Source organism: Erithacus rubecula (genome assembly GCF_903797595.1).
Source record: "Erithacus rubecula genome assembly, chromosome: 1".
NCBI classification, from domain to species: domain Eukaryota; kingdom Metazoa; phylum Chordata; class Aves; order Passeriformes; family Muscicapidae; genus Erithacus; species Erithacus rubecula.
In genome coordinates, this window is record NC_136658.1 from 75359104 (window position 1) to 75384507 (window position 25404).

Consider the following 25404-nt stretch of genomic DNA (forward strand, 5'->3'; position numbering starts at 1 on the left):
GTATGAATCTCTGTTTATCAGGTCATTCTGCTGAAATGCTGTACCTCAGGAGCTCTTGCTTTCAGAGCAGTTTTGTAGGACTAGGAAAGCACAAATCTGCTCTGTGCCTCAATTTTGAGGAATTTTGGATTTTTTCATACATTTTTTCCTACTTGGCTGCTGAAAATTTTCCATAAAAACTAGAGGAGGTTCTTTTGTTAAGAGGCATTTTCAAAGGTCTGTATGATCTTTCAGGCACTCTGCCTTTGTGGAAAAGGGCACCTATGGTGTATTAGTTCTGGTGGAGATGTTACTAAAATGGTCATCCATGGATTTTCCCTACAATAATTTCTTGTTCCATCATCTGTGATCATTGAATTCTTCTTGGGTCTGAACCATCAATAAGATAGAAGGAGTAGGATAGAAGGATGATCTGTTTTGGGGAAAGGACTGTTTTTAATCCAGGTTGTTTCTGTGCCTGAGTTTACAAGGCTTCCACCAATGTTTGTCAGAAGAAGTGACAGGAGCAGCAGAAATGGGAGCAAACAGGCTGTGGTATCCCAAGTGGATGGAGCAGGCCATCAGCAGTGTTATGGTCAGAGGGCACCTCTGTGCCCACGAAACCTTTGAAAGCCCCATCCAGCACACCTGCCCTAGGTTGGGATAAAGGTCTTGCTTGTCATTTAGCTGATATTTAAATTCCTTTCTTCTAGGTGAGGAGGTAAAAAACCCTCAGAAGGCCATTCCTATTGGCATTGTGGCATCTCTTCTCATCTGCTTTGTGGCTTATTTTGGTGTGTCGGCTGCCCTGACTCTCATGATGCCTTACTACCAGCTGGATACCAATAGCCCTTTACCCAATGCCTTTAAATATGTGGGTTGGGATGGAGCCAATTATGCAGTGGCTGTCGGTTCCTTGTGTGCACTTTCTACAAGGTAAGAGACTGCTCTTCATTTTTGCATCTTTCAAGGCAAACATGTACCTCCACTTCCTTTAAGAAATGGAGCAGAGACCAGAGATGAAATTCAGAGCTACTGACCTCAAAAGGACCAGGATTTCACCCTGTGGTAGGTACCAGAGAAACAGGTGACCAGTACTCCTTCAGAAACTCCCATCTTAGCAGAAGACCCAGCAGGTGCATCTCAGGAATATAAATCTGGATTGAGTGACTAAATCATGGAGGTAGCTATGCAACGCAGGCACGGTTTGGGTGCAAGACATCCTGACCTGCTGGGTGGAGAGCAGACTTGTGTCAGGTAGTGCAGGGTGCATCTTCAGGAGTGCATGGGGCTTACCATATCCAGGGCCATCTGTCTACAGGTTACCTGCAGGACAGCCATCTGGATGGGTGGCAGAGCAGGCTGGAAGCAGAACACTGAACTTGGAAAGCCTATTTCAGATCAACTTAGATGTACTCAATTAGGTGAGCAATTCTCAGAGACTCATAGAAGTTACAGCTCTTTTACTCCTTGGAAGTCAGGCTGGTTTTATGCTCCATGGCTAAATTTAGCTATCCAAAATCATAGAGCTGCACCTCAGTTACCAGCTATCAGTAACATGGGTGGTCAGAGGGAGCCCTGGAAGGAGAAGCTGAAGTGAATGAAAGCCACCTGTTCTATAGTTACACTGCCATAAACTTGCTTTCACTTGTGTGTCTGTGCTCAGCAGGAGGTGATGTAAGTAGATTATTTCTCCTTCCTGTGTCCGTAGTCTCCTTGGATCCATGTTTCCAATGCCTCGAATAATTTATGCTATGGCAGAAGATGGACTTCTGTTTAAATTTTTGGCTAAAGTCAATGAGAAGAGAAAAACTCCCTTAATTGCAACAGTGACATCAGGAGCTACTGCAGGTAGGATCCAAAGATTTGCACGAATCTGTGGAAAGAAGACATAAGCTCATCTTCAGGGCAGATAAGTCTGCCTGACTCTAACCCACTTATTAATTGGATATATTGTGGAATACAACATCCCGGGGGGTGTCCTGGATTTCTAGGGCATGCCCTGGAGTGACTGGGTGAGCATGAGCAGCTCACTGTGTGCTTCTCCCTCCTTCTCAGAGCTCATTGCTGCCATCCTGTCTCATGCCAGGAACTACCTTTATCTGCTCAGCCAGCCTTAAAAGTAATTAACACCCTGCAAGGCAGCAGCCAGTGGTGCCCCAGCATCCTTGTGGCTGTTGGCCTAGCTTGGCTGAAGACGCCCCATTGCCTGTGGGTAGCAGCTCTGCAGAAGATGCCAGAGCAGCCGGAGACAGGCAGATGGCCCCTGTGGCACTGGCATTTGTTAATCAGTTAGTCACAGCTGGCAGCCATCCTGTTCTCCCCTTCCTTCTCCTGGCCCCCCAGAAATAAGGGAATTAAACCTCCCAGACAGCAAGGATGAGCAGCTTACCCTGTTCTTGCAGCTGCCCCCTTCCTCACGATGCCTGGCAAAGAGGAGAGCCTTTTTGCTTCCTTTTTACCTTCTGCTGCAAATGCAGGATGAGCCATGGGTACAAGAATGTGCCACCTTTGGTGGGGAGTTGCTTCCAGACTGCTGCCCTGGGCTCTGAGCTCCTCTGAAAGGGCTCAGCTCCTGCTGCTGGGATTCACAGAGTCTTCTCACAGCATCCTTCTCCTGCACCTTCCTTTTCAGGTACTCTTGGTCCAGACCATGGTGGGGTAGGAAAAAGAGTAATATAAAATAAAATAAAAAAAAACAAAAAAAGCCAAACTTTGTGGTCTCATCCAAGTGATCTATAGTGCTATGACCAAAACCCACACGAAGCTGCAGGAACAGCATTTGCCACCTGAGTTTGAAGGCTGGGCTGGTTGTTGGGCTCCAGGTTGTGCATTAAGGCTGGGCTGGGCCAGGCTCAGCTCTGAGGTCCCTACACTTCCATGTGACTGTTGGTGTCACCTGATGTCTGACCATGTGTCTTTTATCCACTTATTTGCCTTCTGAAAGTGCTACACAAAGTCCTGTACAACCTGGGTTACTTGATGAGGGCATGTGAGCAGGGTAATCCCTAAGGAATGGCAGCCTTTTTCTGGAAATCCCCATGATGACACCTGCTACTTCAAGACTCCCTCTTTGATGCTTGGTCCCATTGCATGCACTAGCCTGATTTCACCCCAGCTGAGCTGAGATACCAGAGCAAGGTGCTGCTCATGCTCTGTTCCCTCTAGCTACTTCCAAGAGATAACTGTGATGTTAGGAGTGCTGCAGCTCCACTGGAGGACTAACAATGAGGTTGTGGCTTAAACCCCTGCTTTTTGTTGGTAGTTGGGTGAACATAGCCGTGTGAGACAAACAGGCTGGAATTTTCTGTAGTGTTTCCTATTGTTTCAGCTAGTGAGGCTGGGACAGCCTGTGGAGTCTTACAGTATTCATACACCACGGCCTGCCTCTTCTTGTCTTGGGACATCTTGAGCTCCCCTACCCAGTCCTGAGCAAGAGTCCCATGTGTGCTGCATCATTATTAACGCTCCTGAGATGTGCATGTTCTGCTATGTTGCTGATTTTTCTTCTATCTTACCTTCCTCTCCTCCTACAGCTGTTATGGCCTTTCTCTTTGACTTGAAAGATCTTGTGGACCTCATGTCCATCGGGACCCTCCTGGCTTACTCCTTGGTAGCAGCATGTGTGTTGGTATTGAGGTAAGAATGCAGAAACTTTGGCAATTTTAGAAATTTTAGTCTCTTCTGGCACACAGAGAGAATTCCACACATCAGTCAGATGCCCTCATAGTTTCTATAGGCACATCTCCAGCTCCAGGCATGTGGGGAGTTTGTTTCTTTAAGTTCATGGGGGATTTTGTTAGTTGGATCTACAGGGAGGTCCTCTGAATTTGGTTAACCTTTGTTCTGTGCAGTCCTGCTGTGGTTGACTCTAAATTCCCCAGGAGATGTGCCAAGGGGTAGGGAGGAAAGATGTGTAATCCTGGATGCCTGCCTTGTGTCCCCACTGAGGATACCATTTCAGGTTGTCCTCCTTTTGAAAGGGGATTTGAGATGAAGTCTAGCAGCAGGAAAAGATCTGAGCAGTGTATCTTTTTAAAAGTGCTGAGCTCCCATAGCTTCCCAAACCTAAGCTAAAAATCTTGGGTCTTCAGTGCTTGGCACCTTACAGACAAAGGGGTCGATTAATGAAAAAAAAAAGTCTGAAGATCATGTTACTGAAAAATAACTTTGTGTTGAATGACTTATTTAGAATGAGATGGAAGCTTTCACAGGAATTGCACTGAACTAAGAACAGTCTTGCAATAGGTGAAGGGCCAGTGCTGTTCTGTAGTACCATTGCCTTGTGTTTGTGCTCTCCTCCCTGCCCCTGGAAAATTCTTGCTGATTTACCTTGTCCATCTTAAATTTCCTGATTTCCCAGCCTAGTCTTTTCCTCAGAACTAGAAATGGCTTTATAATTTGTTTTTGCAAGCTGCTGTACCTATTGCATGACATTTCCGCCATTGTGGGTTGGCAGAGCCGACAGCTTGTTTTGTATTGGCCTGGGCAGCTGATTTGTCTGCCCCTTGACTGCTTAATGATGTAGCAGCTGAATTATTTCCTAAGCTGTAAGATCCTGCCACTAGTTTTTTTGCTGTGGCTAGACCCAAGGATTTCACTGCATTTCACAATTCTCAATGTTTAACAGACGCATCATTGTGAGCACATCCCCACAGGAGCAGTTCTAAGGTGACTTGCAAAGTGACCCAGTCCTTTAGTCAGATTTGTGGCTCACTAACTTGACAAAACCTGTAACAGAGAGCTGAGGCTGGAAAAGTGTTTATTTATGGATCCACATGGTTGTGTGTCACAGCCCTGCTGGATGTGCTGTCCAGACAAGCAACAACTGTTCTTGCTTTCCTTCGCTCTCCCTTTCCTGTGTGGTAGCAGACAAACTGGCAGAAAAGCCAGTTTGGGGTGTAGGAATGTTGCTGCAGGGTGTGATAGCTGCAGAGCTGTTAGTTAGCCACCTCCATGCCAAAATGCAAGAGCTGAACTGCCACAGAAGACACAGTGGCCAGATGGCTTATGACCATCAATCTGTTCCTCTGCTGTTTCCTTCTCTCCCCCAGTCATGTATTGGTGGATATGGATGACAGGGTTCATGAAAGGGAGCACTGTCCACTTTAAGTCACTTACAACCTACTGCTTGGTTGTAATATAAGAGCTCTGCTTACATCATGCTGACATCATTCCTCCAACTTCCCCTTGAAGCAGAAGGGTATAGATGAGACGTGGGCTTATTCTGATGCTGTAAAGGTCTGGCATGCAGCCATGACTATCTGTGTGGCTTTTAAATGAGTGGTACCCTCATTTCAAGGCCAAACTAACAGCTCTTTGTGTCATTTCCTTTTCCTAGGTACCAGCCAGAGCAGCCTAATTTGGCCTACCAGATGGCTAGGTCAACAGAGGAGACAGATAACAATGAGTCTGTGAGTACCAGTGAGTCGCAGGCTGGGTTTCTGCCAGAGGAAGAGGAGAAATTCTCTTTCAAAGCCATACTGTGTTCCACAGATTCAGATCCTTCTAAATTCTCTGGTTCAGTAGTGAACATCTCAACTTTCATCATTGGTAAGTGCTGGTCTGTGTGTCTCTGGGGCAATGAGTCACCTGGCAGGGCTTTGTACCCACCATGGTGGAAGAACTCACTTCCTTCATGTGGTTTTGATGAGCTCTTGTAATGGCCAGAATAACTGAAGATTAAATTATTAAATTTCTGACTTAAAAAGAAATCCACAGGTGGAGTGTGTGGGGGTGTATAGTGGGAAAGGCGTATCTGTTATGGTCAGGGATTTTTGTGTTTTGTTGGTGAGCTTTCAGATTCTGCTTTACCTGCTTATGATTTGTTCTTGGGTTTTCCCTGTGTGTAAAAAAAAAAAAAATTCAGTAACCTTTGCTGTCTGTTCACAGGTTTCCTTATTGTGGGTATCTGTATCCTGACTTCCCTTGAGCCAAACATTCTGATAAACACTGTACAGATTATTGCTGCCATCCTTGTTGTCACTATCATCTTCATTATACGGAAACAGCCTGAAAGCAAAACCAAACTCTCCTTTAAGGTGAATGTCCTGAGATATGTAGCTAGAAAAGAGGTGTCTGGGAGGTGGTTGGAGGAGGAAGTGCATATGTTGGCCTATATCAGAAGGGGGGCACTGGCCAAATGTATAAAATATAGGCAAGATGTGAACTTTTGTATCCAGGAGAAGCTGGAGAGGTAGAACCTGCTGCAGAAATGTGGCTGGAAGGGAAAGGCAGGACCCTGCTTTTGAAAGCAGATTGTTATAGGATAGGGAAGAGACAGAGACTGAAAGAAAGGGGATGGTTGTGAAAGGCCACATCAGATCATGGATACAAAAGGAGAAAGAACACAAGAAGTAAACTTGTTTGTGAAGATCTAGGGCTCTAAGAACGTGCACGTTCTCCTTAGTCCCCATGGAAGCTAAAGGATGACCATTCTCTCTTAAACAGCCTTAAGTATGAGGGACTCCGCTATTTTCCTGCTCTCTCCAAGCACACCATTCTTTCTATATTAAATACTGGGATGGATTTTTTCTCCCAGTGTAATCCTACAAGTCATGCTTTATCATATTGATTTCAGGTAGTTCCCCAATTTATTAAATTAGTTTTGGGTTATAATCCATCCTCTAAACTGCTTTCATTTTGATTGCTCTTCAGTTAAAGTTTTTCATTAAATTAAAAGATTTTAATAAGTTAATATAACCAGAGTTTTGCAAGATTGTGTTTGCAGCTCGTTTTGGGGTTATGGTCCCAAAGGTGGAAACAGAGATTTCCAGGAGCAGAAAACTTAGGATCTCTCATCTAGATATTATTTTCTGGACATGCTTCTGAGGAGGTCTGTTCACCTTTCCCTCAGGATATTTCACCTCCTTTTTTTTCCCTGACCAAGAAAAGGGAATATTATAACTGTCACAACTAAACCTGTAATCATAAAATCATAGAATCATTTAGATTTTAAAACACCTTTAAGATCAAGTCCAGCTGTTAGCCTAGGACTGCCAAGTGCACCTCTAAACCATGTCCCTTACTGCCACATCTACATGTCTTTTAAACACTTCCAGGTATGATGACTACACCACTTCCCTGGGGAGCCTGTTCCAATGCTTGACAACCTTATTTCTTATCTTCTTGCTGTTCTTGGGCATTTACAACCTGACTGTGTTTTTTCTCCAAAATCACTCTGGAAATCCAAGGCTGACCTGTTTGTTTCGCTGTTGTTTTTCTGTATTTTTTAATAGGTAATTTTTCTCCCTTCTCCAGTCTTCAGAGACTTTACCAGTCTACCAAGAGTTCTCAGAGTTGCTTATTTAATAGTTCAGAGATCACATCTGCCATTTCTGGGTATATAGCTTACACCTAGGGAAATTTTATTTGTCTCTACTGACTTGACAAAGCCAAATCTAGAAAAACATTTTTTCTCCCTCTCCCTCTTTTCTCTATCCCTTTCTCTAATGATGTGAGAAACTACTTTACTTAATTTTTTTTGGCAAAGCTTAAATCAAGAAAGACCCATATTTCAGACTGGTTTTTTTTTTTGGAAATCTCCTTTTCCCTTAAGGAGTGAAGTTCGCTTTCTGCTTTATTCCACCATATTCAGAAATTTTTCTATTGTTATAATTTGCCTTGTTTGATTTTATATTTGCAGTGCTGTTATTTGTATTCCTGTTTTTGCATTTTGGCTTTGCTGTCTCATTCTTTGATTCTCAGACCAATAAGGCATTCTTGGTACAGCTGTAGTCATTCATATCTTGCAGTATTTGTTGGTTTTCTTTGCTTTGGGATAATTTACTCTCTATTGGTTCATTGCCTTGGTACCTGATGGATGAAATTCCTCAGGTCCCTTCCTCTGACATTCCCCTTACCTTCATCTCTTGGTCTCCAATAAGTGCTTGTCATGATACAGTCCTCGGTTTTTACTCTTCCCTCCTTTGCCCCACACGTATTTAGTATTGCCACTACAATTTGCCTCTTGCCTTCTACACCACAAAACAAGCTCTTAAAACAGGTGAACAGCATTGTTCATATCCCCCCTCCTATGGTGATCTGATGTCCTTTTGGGTTTAACCTTGCCTTTTCTCAGATCTGGCAGCTGAAGAGTTGCTAACAGCCATCACTTCTCATTTACAAGGGATGTGATGTTCTTTCCTGCTTGTTAAGCATACTTATAGATGTAAAATATTCCTCATTCTTTTTCAGGTACCTTTTCTGCCCTTTCTTCCTGTTGGGAGTATTTTTGTGAATGTTTACCTCATGCTGCAACTAGATGCAGGCACATGGATTCGGTTTGCAATCTGGATGCTCATAGGTGAGTTTTATTTGAAAAATGCTATGCTCAAAATTACTAGATTTTTGTTAACCTTAAATTTATTGTGGCATTCCAGGGAGGGATTCTGGTCTCTGATAATTGTTGGGCAACCCTGCTGACTTGACCAAAGCCATTTAGCCAGCATGTAACAAGCTTTGTTTCAAATTCAAGGGTCTTGAAGCCTTTGTGTGGACAGAACAGCAACCCATGAACCATCTTATGGGTCTTGCTGCCAACAAGAAACCGTAGAGCATTTCTTGTTGGCTGGTCCTGTGCTGCTGTCCAGGTGGGGGTACTTGTGCTTCTGGAGCTGAGCTGCATTGCAAGATGCTCCCAGCAGCCATGTAGATAAGGCTGAATTTTCTGAAATGCTCAAATCAGGATACCATTTGGGGCTGGGATAGATTGACTTCTAAAGACTGGTGCCTGTGTTTGTGGCTTTTTTTCCTTAAAGATACTGGCTGTCTACTAGAAGCTAACCATGAGGATGGCTGACTTACACTGGTGTAACTTGTGTCAGTGGCTGTGAGTAGGGGTTTCTGTTTCTTTACAGAGCTAACAGTGCCCTCTCCCTTGGCTTCCACAGGCTTTATCATCTACTTTACCTACGGGATATGGCATAGTGTGGAAGCCAGCTATGCAGCCTCAGCAGAAGTGGAGAGAAACACAGACACTGGCTCGGACAGCTGTAAATGACTGTGTTTGGCTTATGGGAGACTGAAAGAATGGCTGCAGTGAAAGAAACTTTGTGGTGGGGATCCTGAACCAGATTACACCTGTGATCAGTTGTGCAGGAATAAGGAAGAGGAATGCAGGCCTCCCCAACTCGGTTACTGCAGCTTGCAGTTTGTTTAGCAGCACAGTTAAAAGGGACCACAAGATGAAAAGACACAACTCTGGCATATTCCCAGCAGCACTGGCAGCTCATCTGGGGGCATTTCCCTCTCTCCCTCTCCTGGTTTTTTTTGGGGGTTTTTTTTTTTAATTTCCCAGTGTGTAGAAAGAGAACTGCTTCTGTGTGCAAATGCTGCTATGAAACCAGGCCTCACAAATGTCCTTCTTTCAGTAGCCCTGGGAATTACCTCCCCAAAGATATTCTACTCAATTATACCTGGAGCAGATTTTGCAGTGCTACTGTTGGGCATAGACCAGGATCCATCCTTCACTCTCTGTGTACGCACACAAAAAAAGGTCCTCACCAAACGCTAGATTTCACCAGGTTAACAAAGTGCCTGCAAGATTTGCAGATTTTAAAATATCAGGTCTTACCTTTTTGTTGTATTTAACTGGGTGTTTTAGCTCTGTGCTCACATGCTTTAAAGCACGTCACTGCTGTGAAATGTTGGGAAGGTTTGTGGTTGCTGATTGTCAGGTGAGTGGTCGCTCACCAGCACACAGGTAACAGCTGCAGGTGTTTCTTCCAACTGTACACTCCACAAAGGAATTGCCAGCTTTAGTCAGGAAACCATGTGGTGCAAGTACTGCAAAGGCTTGAAAACAATGGGTGTCTCCAGAGAGCAGTCCTGCCTCTTTGCCTCAGAAACCACCAGTGGTGTGGCTGTAGTGGTGGGAGTGGCCAGCAGCACTGAGCTAGCTGTGATAGCAAGTGGAGCCCTATGTTCCTCCTCCCACGTCAGTTTTGTGTGCTGGCTGCCTGGCATTAACAACTTGGGTTTGGCATTGGCAGGTGGAGCACATTCCTGCCCTGGGAAGGGAAACACAGGAGGATCCTCGGAGGCATGAAGTTCTTACATGAGCAGTGCCTGGTGTCTGCCCCTGCCCAGAGGAGCCTCTGGGTTGTGCAGGGGCTTCTCAGTCCCAGCAGAGCAGGAAGCCCAGAAAATACCATCAAGCTCTAGGGTCTGACTGACTTGCTGAGGGGAGCTTTCCCTTTGGGGCTGGAGCCTCCCTGTAGTGAAAGGCAGAAAATCTGGATTTGAGACCAGGGTCTTTATTTGATTGGTAGTGTCTTGGTTTTGGCTGTGATTTTTTTGTTTTAATTCTCTCTAATAGCTTTCCCTAGCCAAATTAATCCAGTACCCTAAAAAAGCTTATTAAAGCACTGTGAAGGTGAGCCATGCCCAAGTAATGCCACTGATCTAAATTAACGCTTCAGCTTGTACTGAAAAAACAATCAGAATTGTGGAATGGTTTGGGTTGGAAAGAGACCTTTGAAGCTCATCTGGTCCAGCTTACCTGACATCAGTAGTGACATCTTTAACTAGATCAGGTTGCTCAAAACCCTGTCCATCCTGCCCTCAAACACTTCTGGGGTTGGAGCATCCCAGATAGATACTGCAGAAATCCCCTTTCCCAATGTGAGTGGATCCTAGGTGGATGCTTTTCATACTACTGCCTCTGAACACTGCACAATCTTTAATTTGTTTGTCAACATGGCTCTTGCTGATGAAGTGACAGGCTGTTGTATCTGTCATTGAGTTGGAGAACTGAACAGACCCCCTACCTGACTTGCCCAGGGTCTCACCAGGCATCTGATGCAGCAGAAGGGGGAATCCAACCTCTCCTGGATTACATGGCTAGATTGTGGACCATTTCTTGTGTTTACAAGAGACTTTATAGCCTTTCTGCCCACTGAAGAGTTTTGATCTTTCAATTCTAGTACACTGGGAGGCTTTTCTTGTTAGTATTGGAATTTGAAGAAGTGAAGGCAATGTGTTCATTGCCTCCTAGGTGCACTCCAGGGTGTGCTATGAGTGCAACTTCCCCACAGAATGAAGTAAGTTAGGAGTCTGCTCCAGGTGCTGGGTCTTGATCATCCACCCAGCCTTTGCCCCTCGTGCATATACAAAGTCTTACATGAACAGGGAGAGATGAATATAGAATTTAAAAGCCACTAAGTTTAAGTCTATTTTATTTAAACACAGGCAAGGCCAACACACTCCACAGCCTCCCAAAAGGCACTGAAAATGTGGTGGGAAGGCAATAAGATGAAAACTCAGACAGGATAAAAGTTTTGTATTATACTAAAAATATAAGGATGTTTTTTTCCTACCTGGCTATCAGCTTGTGTTCAATGAAAACATGGAGCTTGTGTCCTTGCCAAAGCTTCATCTGCACTGAGTAAGCCAGGGGCCTGGTGAAGAATCTTTCAGGAGGATGTTGTCAGGCACATTTCTGAGGTGGGGTATGATCTGGTCCCTTTTTAATCGTTGTGGCAAATCCTGAGTGGCTCTGTGGCTGTCAGCAGGAGGGCAGCATGAAGGGGACAGGGGATAGGGTATTGAAACTGAGTGAACTGGAACACTGGGGAGTTCAGGTGTTTGCTGATGAGCCTGAACCACTGACAGAAAAGTTTTTGTTAACCACATGCTGGATCATGACACTTTAATGGAAACATTGCAGACCACACTCTCTGTTCTGGGAGCTTCGGTGTTATTGGAAGCATCCTAGAAAATGAGTCCATGGCAGCTCATAGTCTGTGAGCCACTGCCAGGTAATGCAGCTGACCAGCCCTGCTGCCATGAAGCTACTGCTATCTGGCTTCAGCCTTTACCTTAATGGGGTAACCCTCTAATGAAGTTTTGCTTTGTTTCCCATTCATACCAGTTTGTGTGTGCAGAGAAAACACGGCAGCACATGCTGATCTGAGTGCACCAGCCCACAGGTGCACTGGTGCACGGATTTATTATCAGGAATATATTACACTTATCTGTACATCATTGAAATAATACAAACTCTTCCTGTAATCATTAGCCACATAATAAATGGGACCACAGAACTCCTGCTGTATGGGAAACTGTACAGAGGCTCCTCAGAGTGTCCATGGGACACAACCACCATCAGTGCAGAGACAAAATACCTGATTTTGCACTTGACAGTTTTTCCTTTCCTCCCCTGCGTGCTACCACCACAAGCCTTTGCTGCTGGCATCAACTGAGTTAACCTGTCTGTGCCAGCAGTCACTGGAGGTGCAATCCCAGTGGGGCCAAATGGTACCTTCCCACAACAAAAAGGAGTTTTCCATGCCCCCTGCTTGCTGCTGGCTCTCCTGCCATCCCATGGCTGATACCTGCTCCCAGTGCCCATGTCTGGACCCCCCTGGGAGCAGCTGTAGGCTCGTTTTATTGCTGCTGCACCCTTCTGCATTGAGTAAAGGTTAACAAAATCAAACAGCTTCCTTAAAGACAGAGATGATAAGACCCTTTCTGCTTGGTGCTGGCTACATTCCCTCTCTTGCCAAAGGCCATCCTATTTCCAAATGGGAAAGTCCCCACAGTGGCAGTCGTGTTCGGGAAGTTTCTAGCCCTGTAAAAGCAAACACTTGCCCTTGCTTGTCTTTGAACAGGGATGGCCAAGGAGCAAGGACTAGAGCTGTGGCCCCTACCCTGCTGGGAATCAAGCTCACCTTGCATGGTTGCAGCTCCCTGCCAAGAGCAGGGCTTCCCAGCTTGGCCTGGATCTTCATTTCCTGGGAATGGCTGCCCCACTCAGGGGCTGCTCCCTTCCTCACACTGTCTGAGTGACCTCAGCTTTACTTTCACACCTACTTCAGTATGCAGAGGTGAAAAAAGACAGGACAGAGGAAAAGTATAAAAGAGGAATAACCTTTTTTTTGGGGAAAAAAGTCTGTATTTCTGGGCTTGCACCAGAAGGAGCAACTCTCCACACCCGCCACAGGGACAGGTTGCTGGGTCACTCTGGCAGAACTTCCTGCAGCTTTGCTAGTGATTGGGCAAGCCCCAGAGGAGGTGCCAAGGAAGAATCCAGTGAGAGGCAGGATTGGGAGGCAAAAATTAGATGGGAAAGAGATTGACCATGATACCGAATGATGGTGAAGCTGGGTTTGGACCCTTTTTCCCACCATAAAAGCCTCACTCCCAATTCACTGCTGGAAGCATCTCTTGAATATGACTTCAAACCAACAAAGTGCTAAGGTAAGCACCAAGTATAAAGGGGAAAGATGAATAAATTACAACAGGTTCAGCCAGCCTGTCCTGGGCCAATAATATGCTTTAGTGCATTTAAAGTTTGAGTAGCATCAAGATAAAAACTCCAGTTGTATGATCTCAACCATTCTTACAAAGGGTAAAAAGGAGAATGCTAGAAACTACCAACAATCCACTCTGACTAATCTGATGGCCTTTGCAATGGTGTGACTGTGCTGGTGAGTGGGGGATGAGCAGCTGATGTCATCACCCTGGACTCTGCAAGGCCTTTGACATAGTCCCACACAGCATCCTAACCTGGGGCTTTGATGGATAGAAGCTGGATATGGAATTGGCTGGATGGTTGCATCCAGAACAGCTCAGTGTCCAAATGGCAATCAGTAAGAAGTGGTGTCCCTCAGGGGTCAGTGTTGGGACCAGTACTGTGCCATATCTTAAATGACACAGACAGTGGGATGAGGTGCATCCGCAGCAAGTCTGTGGATTGGCACCAAGTGAGTGGTCCAGTTGGTACACTGGAAGGAGGGGATGCCATCCAGGGGGATCTGGACAGGCTTGAGAAGTGAGGCCATGTGAACATCAGGTTCAACAAGACCAAGTGCAAGGTCCTGCACCTAGGTGGGGGCAACCCATGGTATGAATACAGGCTGGGGTATAAAGAGACTGAGAACAGTCCTGCTGAGGACTTGGGAATACTGGTGGATGAGAGGCTGGACATGGGTGCTCAAAGCCCAGAAAGTCAATTGTATCCTGGGCTGCACCCAAAGCAGTGTGCCCAGCAGGGCAAGGGCAGGGATTCTGCCCTTCTACTCTTATGAGACCCAACCTGGAGTGCTGCATCCAGCTCTGGGGAAAATAAGGACATGGACATCTTGGAGTGAGTCTAGAGGAGAGCCACAAAGATCTTAAAGGGCTGGAGCACCTCTTCTATGGAGACAGGCTGAGACACTTGGAATTGTTCAGCCTGGAGAAGAACAGACTAAGGGGAGATCTTTTAGCAGCATTCCAGAATATAAAGGAGGGGTATAAGAAAAATGGAGAGACATTTTTTACCAGGGTCTGTAGTGAAAGGACAAGGGACCACAGTTTTAAATTGAAAGAGGATAGGTTTAGATTGGACATAAGGAAGAGAATTTTTGTAGTGAGAGTGGTAGGATACTGGAACAGGTTGCCCAGAGAAGTTGTAGATATCCCATTCCTGGAAGTGTTCAAGGCCAGGTTGGATGAAGCTCTGAGCAACCTGGGCTGGTGGAAAGTGTCCCTGCCCATGGCAGTGGGGGCTGGACTAGGTAGTCCTAAAGTTCCCTTCTAACCCAAATCACCCTATGATTCTGTGATCTCACTGTATCAGAATTATAAAAGTGGAATAAAAGATGACAATGCTGTAGGTGTTGCAAATAGCTGTGCAGTTTAGCAAGTATCAAAATGATTAAAGTTGTACTTGGCAAGAAGGGGCTTTGTGTACATGTGTGTGCCAGGTATCTACCTTTCAGGTTGTACTTGCTGAACACACTAAAATCTAGCAATGCATTTCAACAGTAGTAGCTGGTGTGGCATGATCTATTCTAACAAGATGCTCAATTTACTCAGTATCACAGTACCATGCAAAAGCTGCTACAAAAATAAATTTCTCTAAAAAAGAGAAAAAAAAAATCTTTCTTTTTAACACTGTGGAACAGGCCACAGGTGATTTGATGGTGTTGAAGCAGTATCTAAGCTGCAGTCTGTGAATCCTGAGTGTTTCCCAGGAAAGCTGAAGCACAGCTCCCACTCGAGCAGGATGACAAGGCTGTGCAGTGCCACCCCTGTGGGTGCAGGGTGAGAAAGCCACCCTCCCTGCAGCACTCCTGCACCTCAGGGATTTCCACCAGGTACTGTCCCCCTGCTCACTTTGACGCCGGGCCTGCATGCAGGATCTTTCCCCTAAGCTGGGTAGGAGAGCATCCCACACATCTTTTTGTTTTTAAAATTATACTCAGAGATATTTTTATCTTGTTAGCAATGCCCATGAGGGCCCTGTAGACAGTCTCACCCCAACTACTCAGCCTCACCATCCCCTCAGATGGGAGGTCACCCCAAGCCTGGGTGAACATTTTTGCTTCTAGATGGGAAAGTTAAAGGTAGTTTAACCACTCATTTCCATGAATCTTCAAAGTGCTCTGTAACTCTGGGTAAGCTGTAGCAATGTAAAGTAATATGCAGATATGTGGAAGGAAAGAAATTCTGACCTTATCTGCACCTATGAAGTTGGCTATGCTCTATTTGGCATTTGAGGTGGAAGGAAGCAGATGCCCAGTATCTCATCTTACTATTGGAAACCCCACCCAGCAAAGGTCGAGAATAAACAATTTTCTCCTTCTTGCTTCTGGGATTTGAAATAAAACAAAATGGACAGAAACCCAGAGCCAGAGATTTTGATTGCATCCTAACCACAACAAGGTAGAACAAGATGAAATTGTATTAAGATTGAAATAAAGACTCTAAAATTGAACCATGTTAACCAGTAACCTCTACCAAATTTGCTAAAACTCTCAGTTTTCTCGTCTCTAGCCTATCTCCACTTACAATATCAATGCTAAGAGTTAAAAAGCAGTGGATGGTATGCATATCTTTTCTGGTGTTCAATGCAAAGGTGAGGGTTTCAAAGGCAGTACTGTCTTAGAATTTCAGATTCGCTGGTGTTCATGTTACATAGTTACCACTTGGTGGTCACTTGGAAGGCGCTTCTACTTCTGTGTAACTTTCTTCTGCGTTGGGTATAAATATTCCTGGGAGGCTAAACATAAATGCTTTTTGTTAGATACAAGTCTTAGGCACGAGTTAGAAAACTGCTGACTGTAATGAAAATATATCAGCACTTAGTAGTATCCAATAATATAAAAAATGTAATTCAGAACATCTGCAACTACATATATATGTGTGTGCGTCTATATATAGGTATAAAGGTACAATACATACATGTATATAAACACAGACACATATAAATAGAGAAATATTCACAACTTGAACTATATTTGTAACTAACCTGAAATACTGCAGCAAAAGTTCATTCTGATGAACCATTAATAGAGCATTTCCCAGCTTTTGGCTCTAACCATAGTTAAAATATTCACACATCAAACTAAACCTTTCGCTAGCCTAACTTTCTGCTGTTCTAGTTCTTGGCTATCTTTTTTGCTACCCTAATCAACGTGTCAGAACCAAGAGTTTCCATGTGGGGACTGTAGAGTACCCTGCCTAGCGTAAAGCTGTGCAGCTGCTGAACATGCTTGCAGCCATGAACCCTGGGCGCCTGTTGATGGTAGTGCTCCCTTGGATGGTAACAATTTGCAGGTTGGAAATGCACAAAGGGCAGGGAACCTTCGCTGGCACACAGCTCTGTTGATTCATCGCCTCAAGGTTCTGACTTTAGCTGGAGAGGAGTTCCCTGAAGAGCAGCGATAGAAAGGAGTGGATGGTGTGGGTGGGAGCTTGACAGGGCTCACGGCATCTCCCTCCTGCAGCTTCCAGAGGAGCTCCTCGTTTGTCCTGCTGAGCTTCTTCTTCTCCTCCACTTCTTTCTCTACGTATTCTTGAAGATTTGCATTCTCCTCTGACAGTTGCCTGGAGAGGGAAGCAGGACAACATGTAAGGAAGGCATTCCAGGGCAAGGATGGTGGCATTTGAGCAGCCAGGGCCAGGCAGGACATTGAGCACCTCGCCTGCCCCTGCCCCTAGGGCTGCAGCTGAGCTGCCAAAGCTGTGGCACAGCTGTCCCCACATCTCTTCACTGCCGCATGAGAGTCATCTCCACAAGCCACAGCTTGCCCCCAGTGTCTGACTCTGCTTCCAGATGCACCCATGTCTTTGCTCTACACCTCTTTGAGGCATCTCAGCTGCCAAAGCCTGGGTGGGATGAGCCCCAGCCTTTCTCCCTGGCCTTGTGGCACTTGTGGGGTGTCAGGGTAAGTGCAAGGAGGGGTGACAGCAGTTGCATCCATGATTTTTAACTTGCTGCTATGGTATGCAAAGGAAAAGCAGTCTGGCCTTTCCCCGCTCTGAATTTCAGCTGATGTCCTGATGCAGGACACAGCTTCAAGACTTTCCCTGAGGTCATGAGGTTATGGGTCCTTCTCTGCCTCCTTCCTCCTTGGTCCCAAAATAGCCTCTATTTCTGACTGCAGCACTGGAGAAACGTCACCTGTAACAATCAGGGAGGTGTTCTCTCCAGAATGCCCAGTAACTTAGTGGCTTTTTTGGAGCTGGGGCATGGAAATCTCCTATGGGCACCACAGCCTTAGTGAGTCTGCACTCATCAACCAGGTGACTGATTTTGAAAAAAATGGGGCAGGGCATGTAGACTGTGGGATCTGATGAGATGTGTTTTGGGGCATGTACTGACAACACCAGTGTCCCAAAGGATGCCTGCAGGAGCACTAGGCTTCTGCAGCCCCACTATGCTTGGGCAAGAGCCAGCTCCTCATGTGAGCAACCTGCAGTAGCTCTGGGCAGGCACCTAACCTGATTTACTGGCAATTTAGGGGATTTTATAGAAGTGAACAGGGAGGAATCTAACCTTCCCCTAGGTGTTTTCAGAGTTCAGCAGCAGCTGGGTGTGGACTTTGGATGCATACAAAAGATTCTGTACAACTGCTTTTTGGGGTGTAGCCTCAAGGCTGTAGCAGATGTCATGGACTGCTGGTCCTCACCAAGTGTCTATGAGAGGGTGGGGTTGGCATTTCTGACTTTGTTTAAAAGACATTTTTTAAGAATTTCTGTTTTTTTAGTCTTGATCCCTATGTTAGCTCAAATCCCTAAATGTAGCTCAAGTAATCAAGAATTTGTCTCTTCCTTCTCCCAGTCCCTGAAAGTTCTGAACTATGGAGCAGGGGCTAGCAGAGTCACCTTGATCTCTTAGGTGTTGGAAACTATTGTTCTTCAGATATCCCCAGTCCAAAGGACAAAAAAAAAAAGCTGGTTGATTTGGAGGGAGGATCTGAAATCCTGGGAGACTGGATGATTTATTCAAGTGCTTGGGGAAGTCCCAGCAGGAGCTCTGTGGAGCTCCCTCATCCAAAACTGGGTCATGATCTACCTGAAAGACTCTTGTCCTTCCCTTTGTACCTGCCCTTGTCCTTAATTGGAAATATCTCTGTGGTGCACCCCTCAGAGTCCAGTGCCTCTGGGATCCCTCCTGATGGTTCTGGCTTTGCTCTGTCTGCCCTCCCTCCTCTCCCTGCTGCTAGGCTGCCTCACCAGTTCTGCAAGCTGGCAGAAATAGCTCTAATCCAGGGCAGCTCCCTGAACTCATTCAGGCTGCACTTCCCAGGCAGTGCCAGTACAGAAATCAGCAGTCAGGGTGGTTACTGCTGCTGGGGAAATGCATGCTTTAACAACAACTTTAAAGCCCTGGCTGCCCCTGTAGCTCTCCACAGTTGTCCCCAAAGAGTTACTTGTTGAAAATTATTCTCCTTGAAGCTGACTTCCCAGGCTGACCTTGAATTCAGAATTTGTCCTAAAAGGAGTTTCTGAAACCAGTACCTACACAGTTGCAGGCAACAAGCAAAGCAGCTGGATGCCAGCAGGGAGAGGAGGGAGGGTGCTGTTCACCCAGCCAGAGACAGGGAGCTGCAATGCAGAGATGCCAGGCACTGAACCAGGCACCCTGGCTGCTGTCAGGCATGGAGACACACTGCCACTTCCAGGCCAGTTCATCCAGCCCAAGAGCAGGTGTCTCAAACTCATCTGGTGAGCCAGACCTCAAAAATACCCAGTTTTCCTCTCCCCACACAGAAATGCTGTGGACACCCACCTCAGGAAGTGAGACAGTACTACAGGTATTTACAATCAGGTGAGAGAAAACATAATCCTCACTCCAATGTGAATGTTAGTAAAAGCAATGCTGCCTTTTAAGAATATCTAAATGCTGGAAACTATTTCAAAAGGTTAAGTCATTAAGAAATGAGGCATGGGAAAGACAAAAACTGAGATGAGACACTGACAGTTTAAAAAATCGGCTAAAAGTTAAATTTTTGGCCAGTGGCATCATTTCTGGATGCAATGACAGCTAGGTAGCTGCAGTGCTGGGACAAGACCAGCTCTAGTTTCTCCCTCTGGCACCCCTTCTCCCTGGCTCCAGCTGGGGTCTCCAGCCTTACAGCATTAAATAAACTCTCTGGGACAGGGACTGTCCTGCCCTGCTCTTTATATGTCACATAACAAGGAGCCTTGTCACGTTGTAACAAGGTTGCAAAAAGGCAGTGCTGATGAAAAAAATCCTGCCAAAGACTAGTCATGCCTGAGTGACAATGGCATTATTAGGATTTCTTTCCCAGATTTTCCCATTTCACATCCTCATTACCCGCTGACTAACAGGTTTCAGGGCACTGATCCTGAGATCAGAACCACTTGTTCTCGGCAGCATGTCAAAACCATGGAAATTCATAGACAGGTACATGGCCTTCCTTATGTTACAGGAAGCAAACCCCAATATAATTTTTTTTTAATTTTAATAAAACAAGCACAGCAGAACACTAATACCTTTTCAGAAAGAAATAGGTTTTTTCCCTTGTGAAATAAGTGTCAGCCTTGGACAATTGAGACCTGGAGCCTCCTTTCAAGCTCAGATTGCAAATACCAGCACAAACCTTGTTATGACTGTATTTTGCTCAATCCTGGCTCTGAGTTCTTCGTTCTGCTGTTGCAGCATAGTGATTTTTTCTTCCAGTTTTAAGTTTTTTTCAACCTGCAGCAAAAGAAGGTTTGTCAAGTCTGAAGAACACTCAGCCCCTGATCCAAGATAATTTGTTCTATATTAGTTGTGGACCAACTCTAAGATTTGAGGATGGGTGGAGGTGGTTTTTTTTTGACTGCACTGAGACTTTGAGATCTGTCTCACACCACCACATCATACTGGAGAAGTACCTGGGGCCAGCAGCAGAGCATTGAGCAGGGGCAGAGCTGAACCAGCACTTCCTTATAACTGAGGAGGGTCTCAGTTTTGTTCAGTGCAAATAGAGGTTTTCCTCAGTGGTGCCCCCACGGCTTTGTCCCCCAAAGAACCCATGTCACCAGACCTTGGAGAAAGTGCTGGTGACACTTGAGGAGCACCCAGCATGGAAAGTCACCCAGCACTGTGCTGTGAGTGGTCAGTCTAGTGATGAAGGAGGAGTGCAAGATGGGATGATGTACATCTCCCAGGCATTGCAGTCTGACATCCAGCCTCCAGGATCGTGATTCCTCAGTCATGGAGAGGAAAGAGTCACCCACCAGGGCAGATGATGCCCAGCAGAGTGCTGCTGCATTCTCATGAGGTGGGCTGGCCTCTGGAGACTCTTCTCAGTACTACTGACAATGTCAGCTTAAATGACAGGCTTAAACCAGACACTGGACTTTAAGCTGTAATTAATTGAAATTAATACTATCCCAAGCACAGGTAGATTTTGTTCAGCACAGTTCAAGGGCAGAGTTTGAGGACATCAGTAGCAGTGTATTAGAAATCAGTAAGATGTTTACAGGCATGTTCCACAGCCTCAGGTGCCCTGTTTTCCTTTGATCTTGACTTACTTTATCAACTTAGTCCTTGGTTTTCCAGCACTTTGAATTTTGCTGAATTCAACACTTTTGAAAGAAAACAAGATAGCACAGGGTAACCTTATCTCTGTGTGAGCTTGGTTATTGAATTTCCCAACCTTTTATAAAGAACCAAAATATTGTGTACTGGGGATAGCAATAACTCACACTTAATGGTGGAGACATCAGTTTTAGGATGTGTTTTCCTGTGTTTGGAGGTAATTGTAAAGGATACTCCTGATTCTGATATTCTGGGGTGTCCCAGTTTATTTTGTTAGAGCAGCACATGGATTCTAGCCCTGTTTTGAAATGCTCTGCAAGAGGAATCACCCTCACAGGCTTTGTCTCTGCTTCTTCAATAGTTTTCACAAGTAGTAGCTATGCCACTTTCATTTCCAGCCTCCCTTTCAGCTGCCAAGGAGCCAAGGCTCACCCTGTGTTTGAAGTGCCCTCTTGCTCCTTTGTGAGGCACCAGGGCATTTGGAGATGTCCTGAAGGTGTCCTGGCACTTACAAAGGTATATCTTGAAATTGAAAGCAGTTGTGCCTTTGGGGCCACAGCAGACCCAGCCTTTTACTGTGATAAAAGGCAGAAACAGGACTGTGCACTTGCATGCAGTTAATGAGCAAAAGCAGCTAAATACCCTGGAATTATATAGGCTGTTGTCTGGGAATTTTTCCCCCCAGTGTTTCCAAATGCTGGCTTAGCTCCAAGAGTAGCACATTGGAAGGAGCAGAGATAATAAGCCTCAGTTGCAAAGAGGCACTTTTCTCTACAACCACTTACTAAAGCATCTGTTCAGCAAAATAATCATCAGAGTTCTCAAATTTCCCTGTAAATGGAAACAAATCTTGCTGAATGCTGTGCTGAACCAGCTGCCACAGCTCCCAGCTGAGGCATTGCCTCATCCTGTCACCACACTGTGTTTTACTGTCACTGCAGGATATGCTCTACAGAATGAATCCCCTTTCCCACAAAAAATGTAATTGATGGTGAACTGGGGAGTTCTTCATTAGGGAATCCCACAAGCAAAGGACAAGAAAACAGCATAGCCTGCAGAAAAGCATCACTGGAGGGTTGGAGAGAGATTTTCTAGAGTAACCCTTGCTAGGCTCTGCTTGCTGAGTATTGCTAATCCACACATGGCTCCTTAAATACCTGCAGGAGCAGCAGTAAAACACACCATGGCTCAATCTTCCTCCAGGTGCCCTCTCCAGCCCCAAAAAGCTGCCTCACTCCTGTAGGGGCATGTGGTGCAGGCTGGTGTACCCTGGACTACCACAGATTTCCCTTTTCTCCACCACTCACCCTGCTGTCTAACCTTACAGCTGAGCAGGTAATTGTATGAAGAAGCAATCCAGATTGATGGATGTGAACCTCTCTGATTGCTCCAACCTCATGTGTGTGCTCACCTCTCCTAAGTTCATCTGCTGTAACCAAACTTTTCCTTTATTACCTCTGTGATGTCTTCTCTGTAGAAAAAATGACAACTCACCTGTTTTTCTAGCTCCATAATCATCTTCTCCTGTTGGTGAATCTGGAGGTTCTTCATTTCCAGAACATGTTTTAAGCTCTTCAAATCTTTTTCTAAGTGCAGATACGGAGCTCGCACAATCTAGGAAATATTTCAGGGATTTGGATATGTCAGCCATACATACATCTTCAGCCACAGGAGATTCCTTAATGTAACCCTGTGGTTTAGGAGAATCAGTGGTGTGAAAACTACCTGGACCTGGTCCTGTGCAGCCCATTTGACCCCTGATATTGTCTCCTTGACACTCCTTTGGCTAAGATTTGTGACTCTTCCTCAGAGCTCAATATTCAGGGTCTCAGCTGAGACCTGCCCCCTGTCCCTGGAGTGAGGAGCCAGTTGCTCTTCATTGAATCAGGTAATGTGCAACACTTAGAAACGTTTATCTTGATGCCTGTATAGTTAGAGTGGTCACCTACCTTCAGCTGTTCCTCAGTGTTTTTCTTCAGAGCCTCTTCAAACCGGTCTGCTTTGGCCTTGAGAGATTGATTCTGGAAGGTGAGGGTGTCTATCTGGTCCTGGGGAGAAAACACACCATTTAACACATCAGCTTGTTATCAGCCCACTTACATTCATACTGCCAAACTACCAGGCAAGTTAAGGAGGTGTCTAATAAGCTTAGACACCCCTGTAAGGTGATACTTTTTAATGTAAGGCCACTTGAACATAGAATGGGGCATTTGATAAGCCTCAGGGAATCACAAAATCCCTGTAACACCTGTGGCTGATGCTAAATCACTCCATCACCTTGTGCTGGATGAGAACAGACATGTCCTTCCTCAGAAGAGCTGGCATTTACATCACATGCATTTGTGTGATCCTTAGAGTCTGAAGAAGGCAGGAGATACCTGTTTCCTTCCCCTTTCTAAGCTTCTATCATGGTAACAAGCAATGATGAGTTGGTGGTGTGTAATTTAAATGATCATCATTTAATCTCAGAGCTATACATGGGAACAACATGTTATTTTAAGCAATCATATTTCTGTTACCACCAAAGGCATTTCTGTCTACACAACACCTGTAAAACCCACAGTTGCTGTGAAAATGGTATTTTTATCTTTCACAGTTGTGATTTCTTGTCTGGAACATTACATCAGCCCTTATTGCAAAACTGCTGACACGCCTCTAGCTTGTTGCAGCAGTGCAACAATATGTGCTAGTTCAGGGCATTTAAAAATTGTAATTCATCTCTGCTTGGGAAATCAAACAGGGCTTGCATTATTTGCTGTGGCCTCTTTGCTTGTTCACACATTTCCAAACTTAACTTGTGTCACAGGGGTGCAGTTCTGCCCTCCCCTCTTTGTGCTTTCTTCATCTGGGGAGTGAGAATGGCAGGGAGTTTTTAGAAGGGTGAAGGAGTGAAGAGTGAAGGGGGCTGCCCCAGCAGCTGCTCCCCAGCACCTTTACAGGGTGGGAAACAAAGAAACTGCTCACCTGCAGGGACAGACGCAGCTTCTCAAAAGTCTCTTCTAGTTGTGCCTTTTCCAGCTTGTGAGCAGTATTCAGTTCTGGAGAAGTTACACACACATGACATTACTGAGCAAAGTCCAGCAAACCAGAGTTTGAGAGCACACGTGTTGTGAGCCAAGCACCATTTGGGAGGCAGTTTTAGGACATGGATATGGAACAGGAAACGGGTATCAATATGCTCTTTCCCTTAGTAAATTGTTCTGAAAATCAGAATTTCCTGATCTTTCACTGTTTGCAGACACCTCTGTTTCTGTGTGACCAGATTCTGATTTTTCAGAACTGCTCAGAATTCTCAGCTCCCAGGCACTCTGATCTGAAAAGAGTTAGTCTGACAATGGGCCATTTGCCAGTTCAGAGTGAGTATCCCCAGATCAAAGGATTTAAAATTTGGTACATTTAAATGCTGGGGTTGCAATTTCTTTGGGGGGAGAGGGAGGAGGGCCACCACCTGAGATGGAAAAATACAAGTGACAATGTTTCACCCCAAGTTATGGCAGAAGAGCTAAGTTTATTCCAGTAGTGAGACAGAGAATTAAAAACTTGTTTAAAGGTTTTTCTGCTAGAATAATTCACCCTGGGGATGCTAATAACCAGAAGTTAAATAAATAAAGTGAAATAAAATTCAATCTCTAAAACAATGGCATCAAACCATCATTCAGTGCAGTAGTAGCAGCTGCCTTTTGAGCATATGGACGCTGTATTTTTTGTGTTCTGCCCTCCAACCCTGCTCAGCAGCCAGCCACAGCAGCGCTGATCCCACTCGCCCGCAGCGCTGCAGTGCCTTTTCCAGGCACAGGAGGGCATTTCAGACCAGGAACAGGGAACACTAACTTTGGCCACCAGACCCGTGATGAACCGCAACTGAATTTTATCATCAGAAAATACTAAAATAACCTGAGAGATAAGAATATCCTCAAGCAAGAACCAGCTTTTAACTTATTTATTTTCAAAGTCGCATATGTTAATTTACAAATGCTATTCTGGATACCTTCTCTGCCTGTGAGAGAGGGGAATAGACTGTACTCAGTTCACATTATGCTCTGGACCGTGTCTCTAATTGACACAGTGCAGAGCTAAGCAATGTGATTGGTCTGGGAAACATGGGAAAACCCACTAGAGATATTTAAAATTGTATAGATTACTGTTAAATGTCAGCTGCAGCATGCACAAAGGCATATGTTTAGATACTGAACTGGTAGGGAGGGAAGAGCTCTGTCTGCAGCATCAATCCTGTGGCCAAAATGTAACACAAAATAAAGATAACAGTGCTGAGGTGCAGATTTGCACCAGTGAGAAGCTTTGGTCTGCTCAGTATGGCCAGACATTTGCTACTGGAAATAATGAGTCTTGTTTTCAGAAGCACTGTGGGTATTTAAGCACCTAAATTCAGAGATATCCCAAGAGCTCTATCCTCCCGAGCATCCGAGGATTAGGCTCTTGAAAAAGCATGTGTGCAAAGTGATGTGGAATTTGGATTCTATTTTCGGCAACACAGAGAGAAAGACTTATCTTTGACCCAGAGACCCCCCTGAGATAATCTCAGGTCAAAGTTAGATGCTGTAGGCTGCAGACACTTCTCCATCTGCCCTAGCATGAACCTGGTGGTCCACCCCACGTGAAATCACTAGACCAACACAAATTTTCTGCTTAATCTGCTCTGA

The 25404-nt window shown here is 45.2% G+C and overlaps 2 protein-coding genes across 4 annotated transcripts in view; one reads left to right on the forward strand and one right to left on the reverse strand.

The window, feature by feature from the left end:
- SLC7A1 (solute carrier family 7 member 1) overlaps positions 1-11296 on the forward strand; it is a 37968-nt gene extending 26672 nt beyond the window's left edge. For all 3 annotated transcript variants that reach the window (XM_079298442.1, XM_079298441.1, XM_079298443.1), the window contains exons 6-12: positions 693-915; positions 1691-1830; positions 3516-3618; positions 5321-5532; positions 5872-6020; positions 8176-8284; positions 8871-11296. In XM_079298442.1, the coding sequence (XP_079154568.1) occupies positions 693-915; positions 1691-1830; positions 3516-3618; positions 5321-5532; positions 5872-6020; positions 8176-8284; positions 8871-8980 (1046 nt within the window). In that variant the 3' untranslated portion in view covers positions 8981-11296. The remainder of the gene's footprint in view (positions 1-692; positions 916-1690; positions 1831-3515; positions 3619-5320; positions 5533-5871; positions 6021-8175; positions 8285-8870) is intronic.
- Positions 11297-11885: 589 nt separating this feature from the next.
- MTUS2 (microtubule associated scaffold protein 2) overlaps positions 11886-25404 on the reverse strand; it is a 285836-nt gene continuing 272317 nt past the window's right edge. The window contains exons 14-18 of the mRNA XM_079298328.1: positions 23708-23781; positions 22693-22791; positions 22238-22357; positions 19818-19915; positions 11886-16794 (exon numbers count right to left, since the gene is read on the reverse strand). Of these exons, the coding sequence (XP_079154454.1) occupies positions 16578-16794; positions 19818-19915; positions 22238-22357; positions 22693-22791; positions 23708-23781 (608 nt within the window). The 3' untranslated portion in view covers positions 11886-16577. The remainder of the gene's footprint in view (positions 16795-19817; positions 19916-22237; positions 22358-22692; positions 22792-23707; positions 23782-25404) is intronic.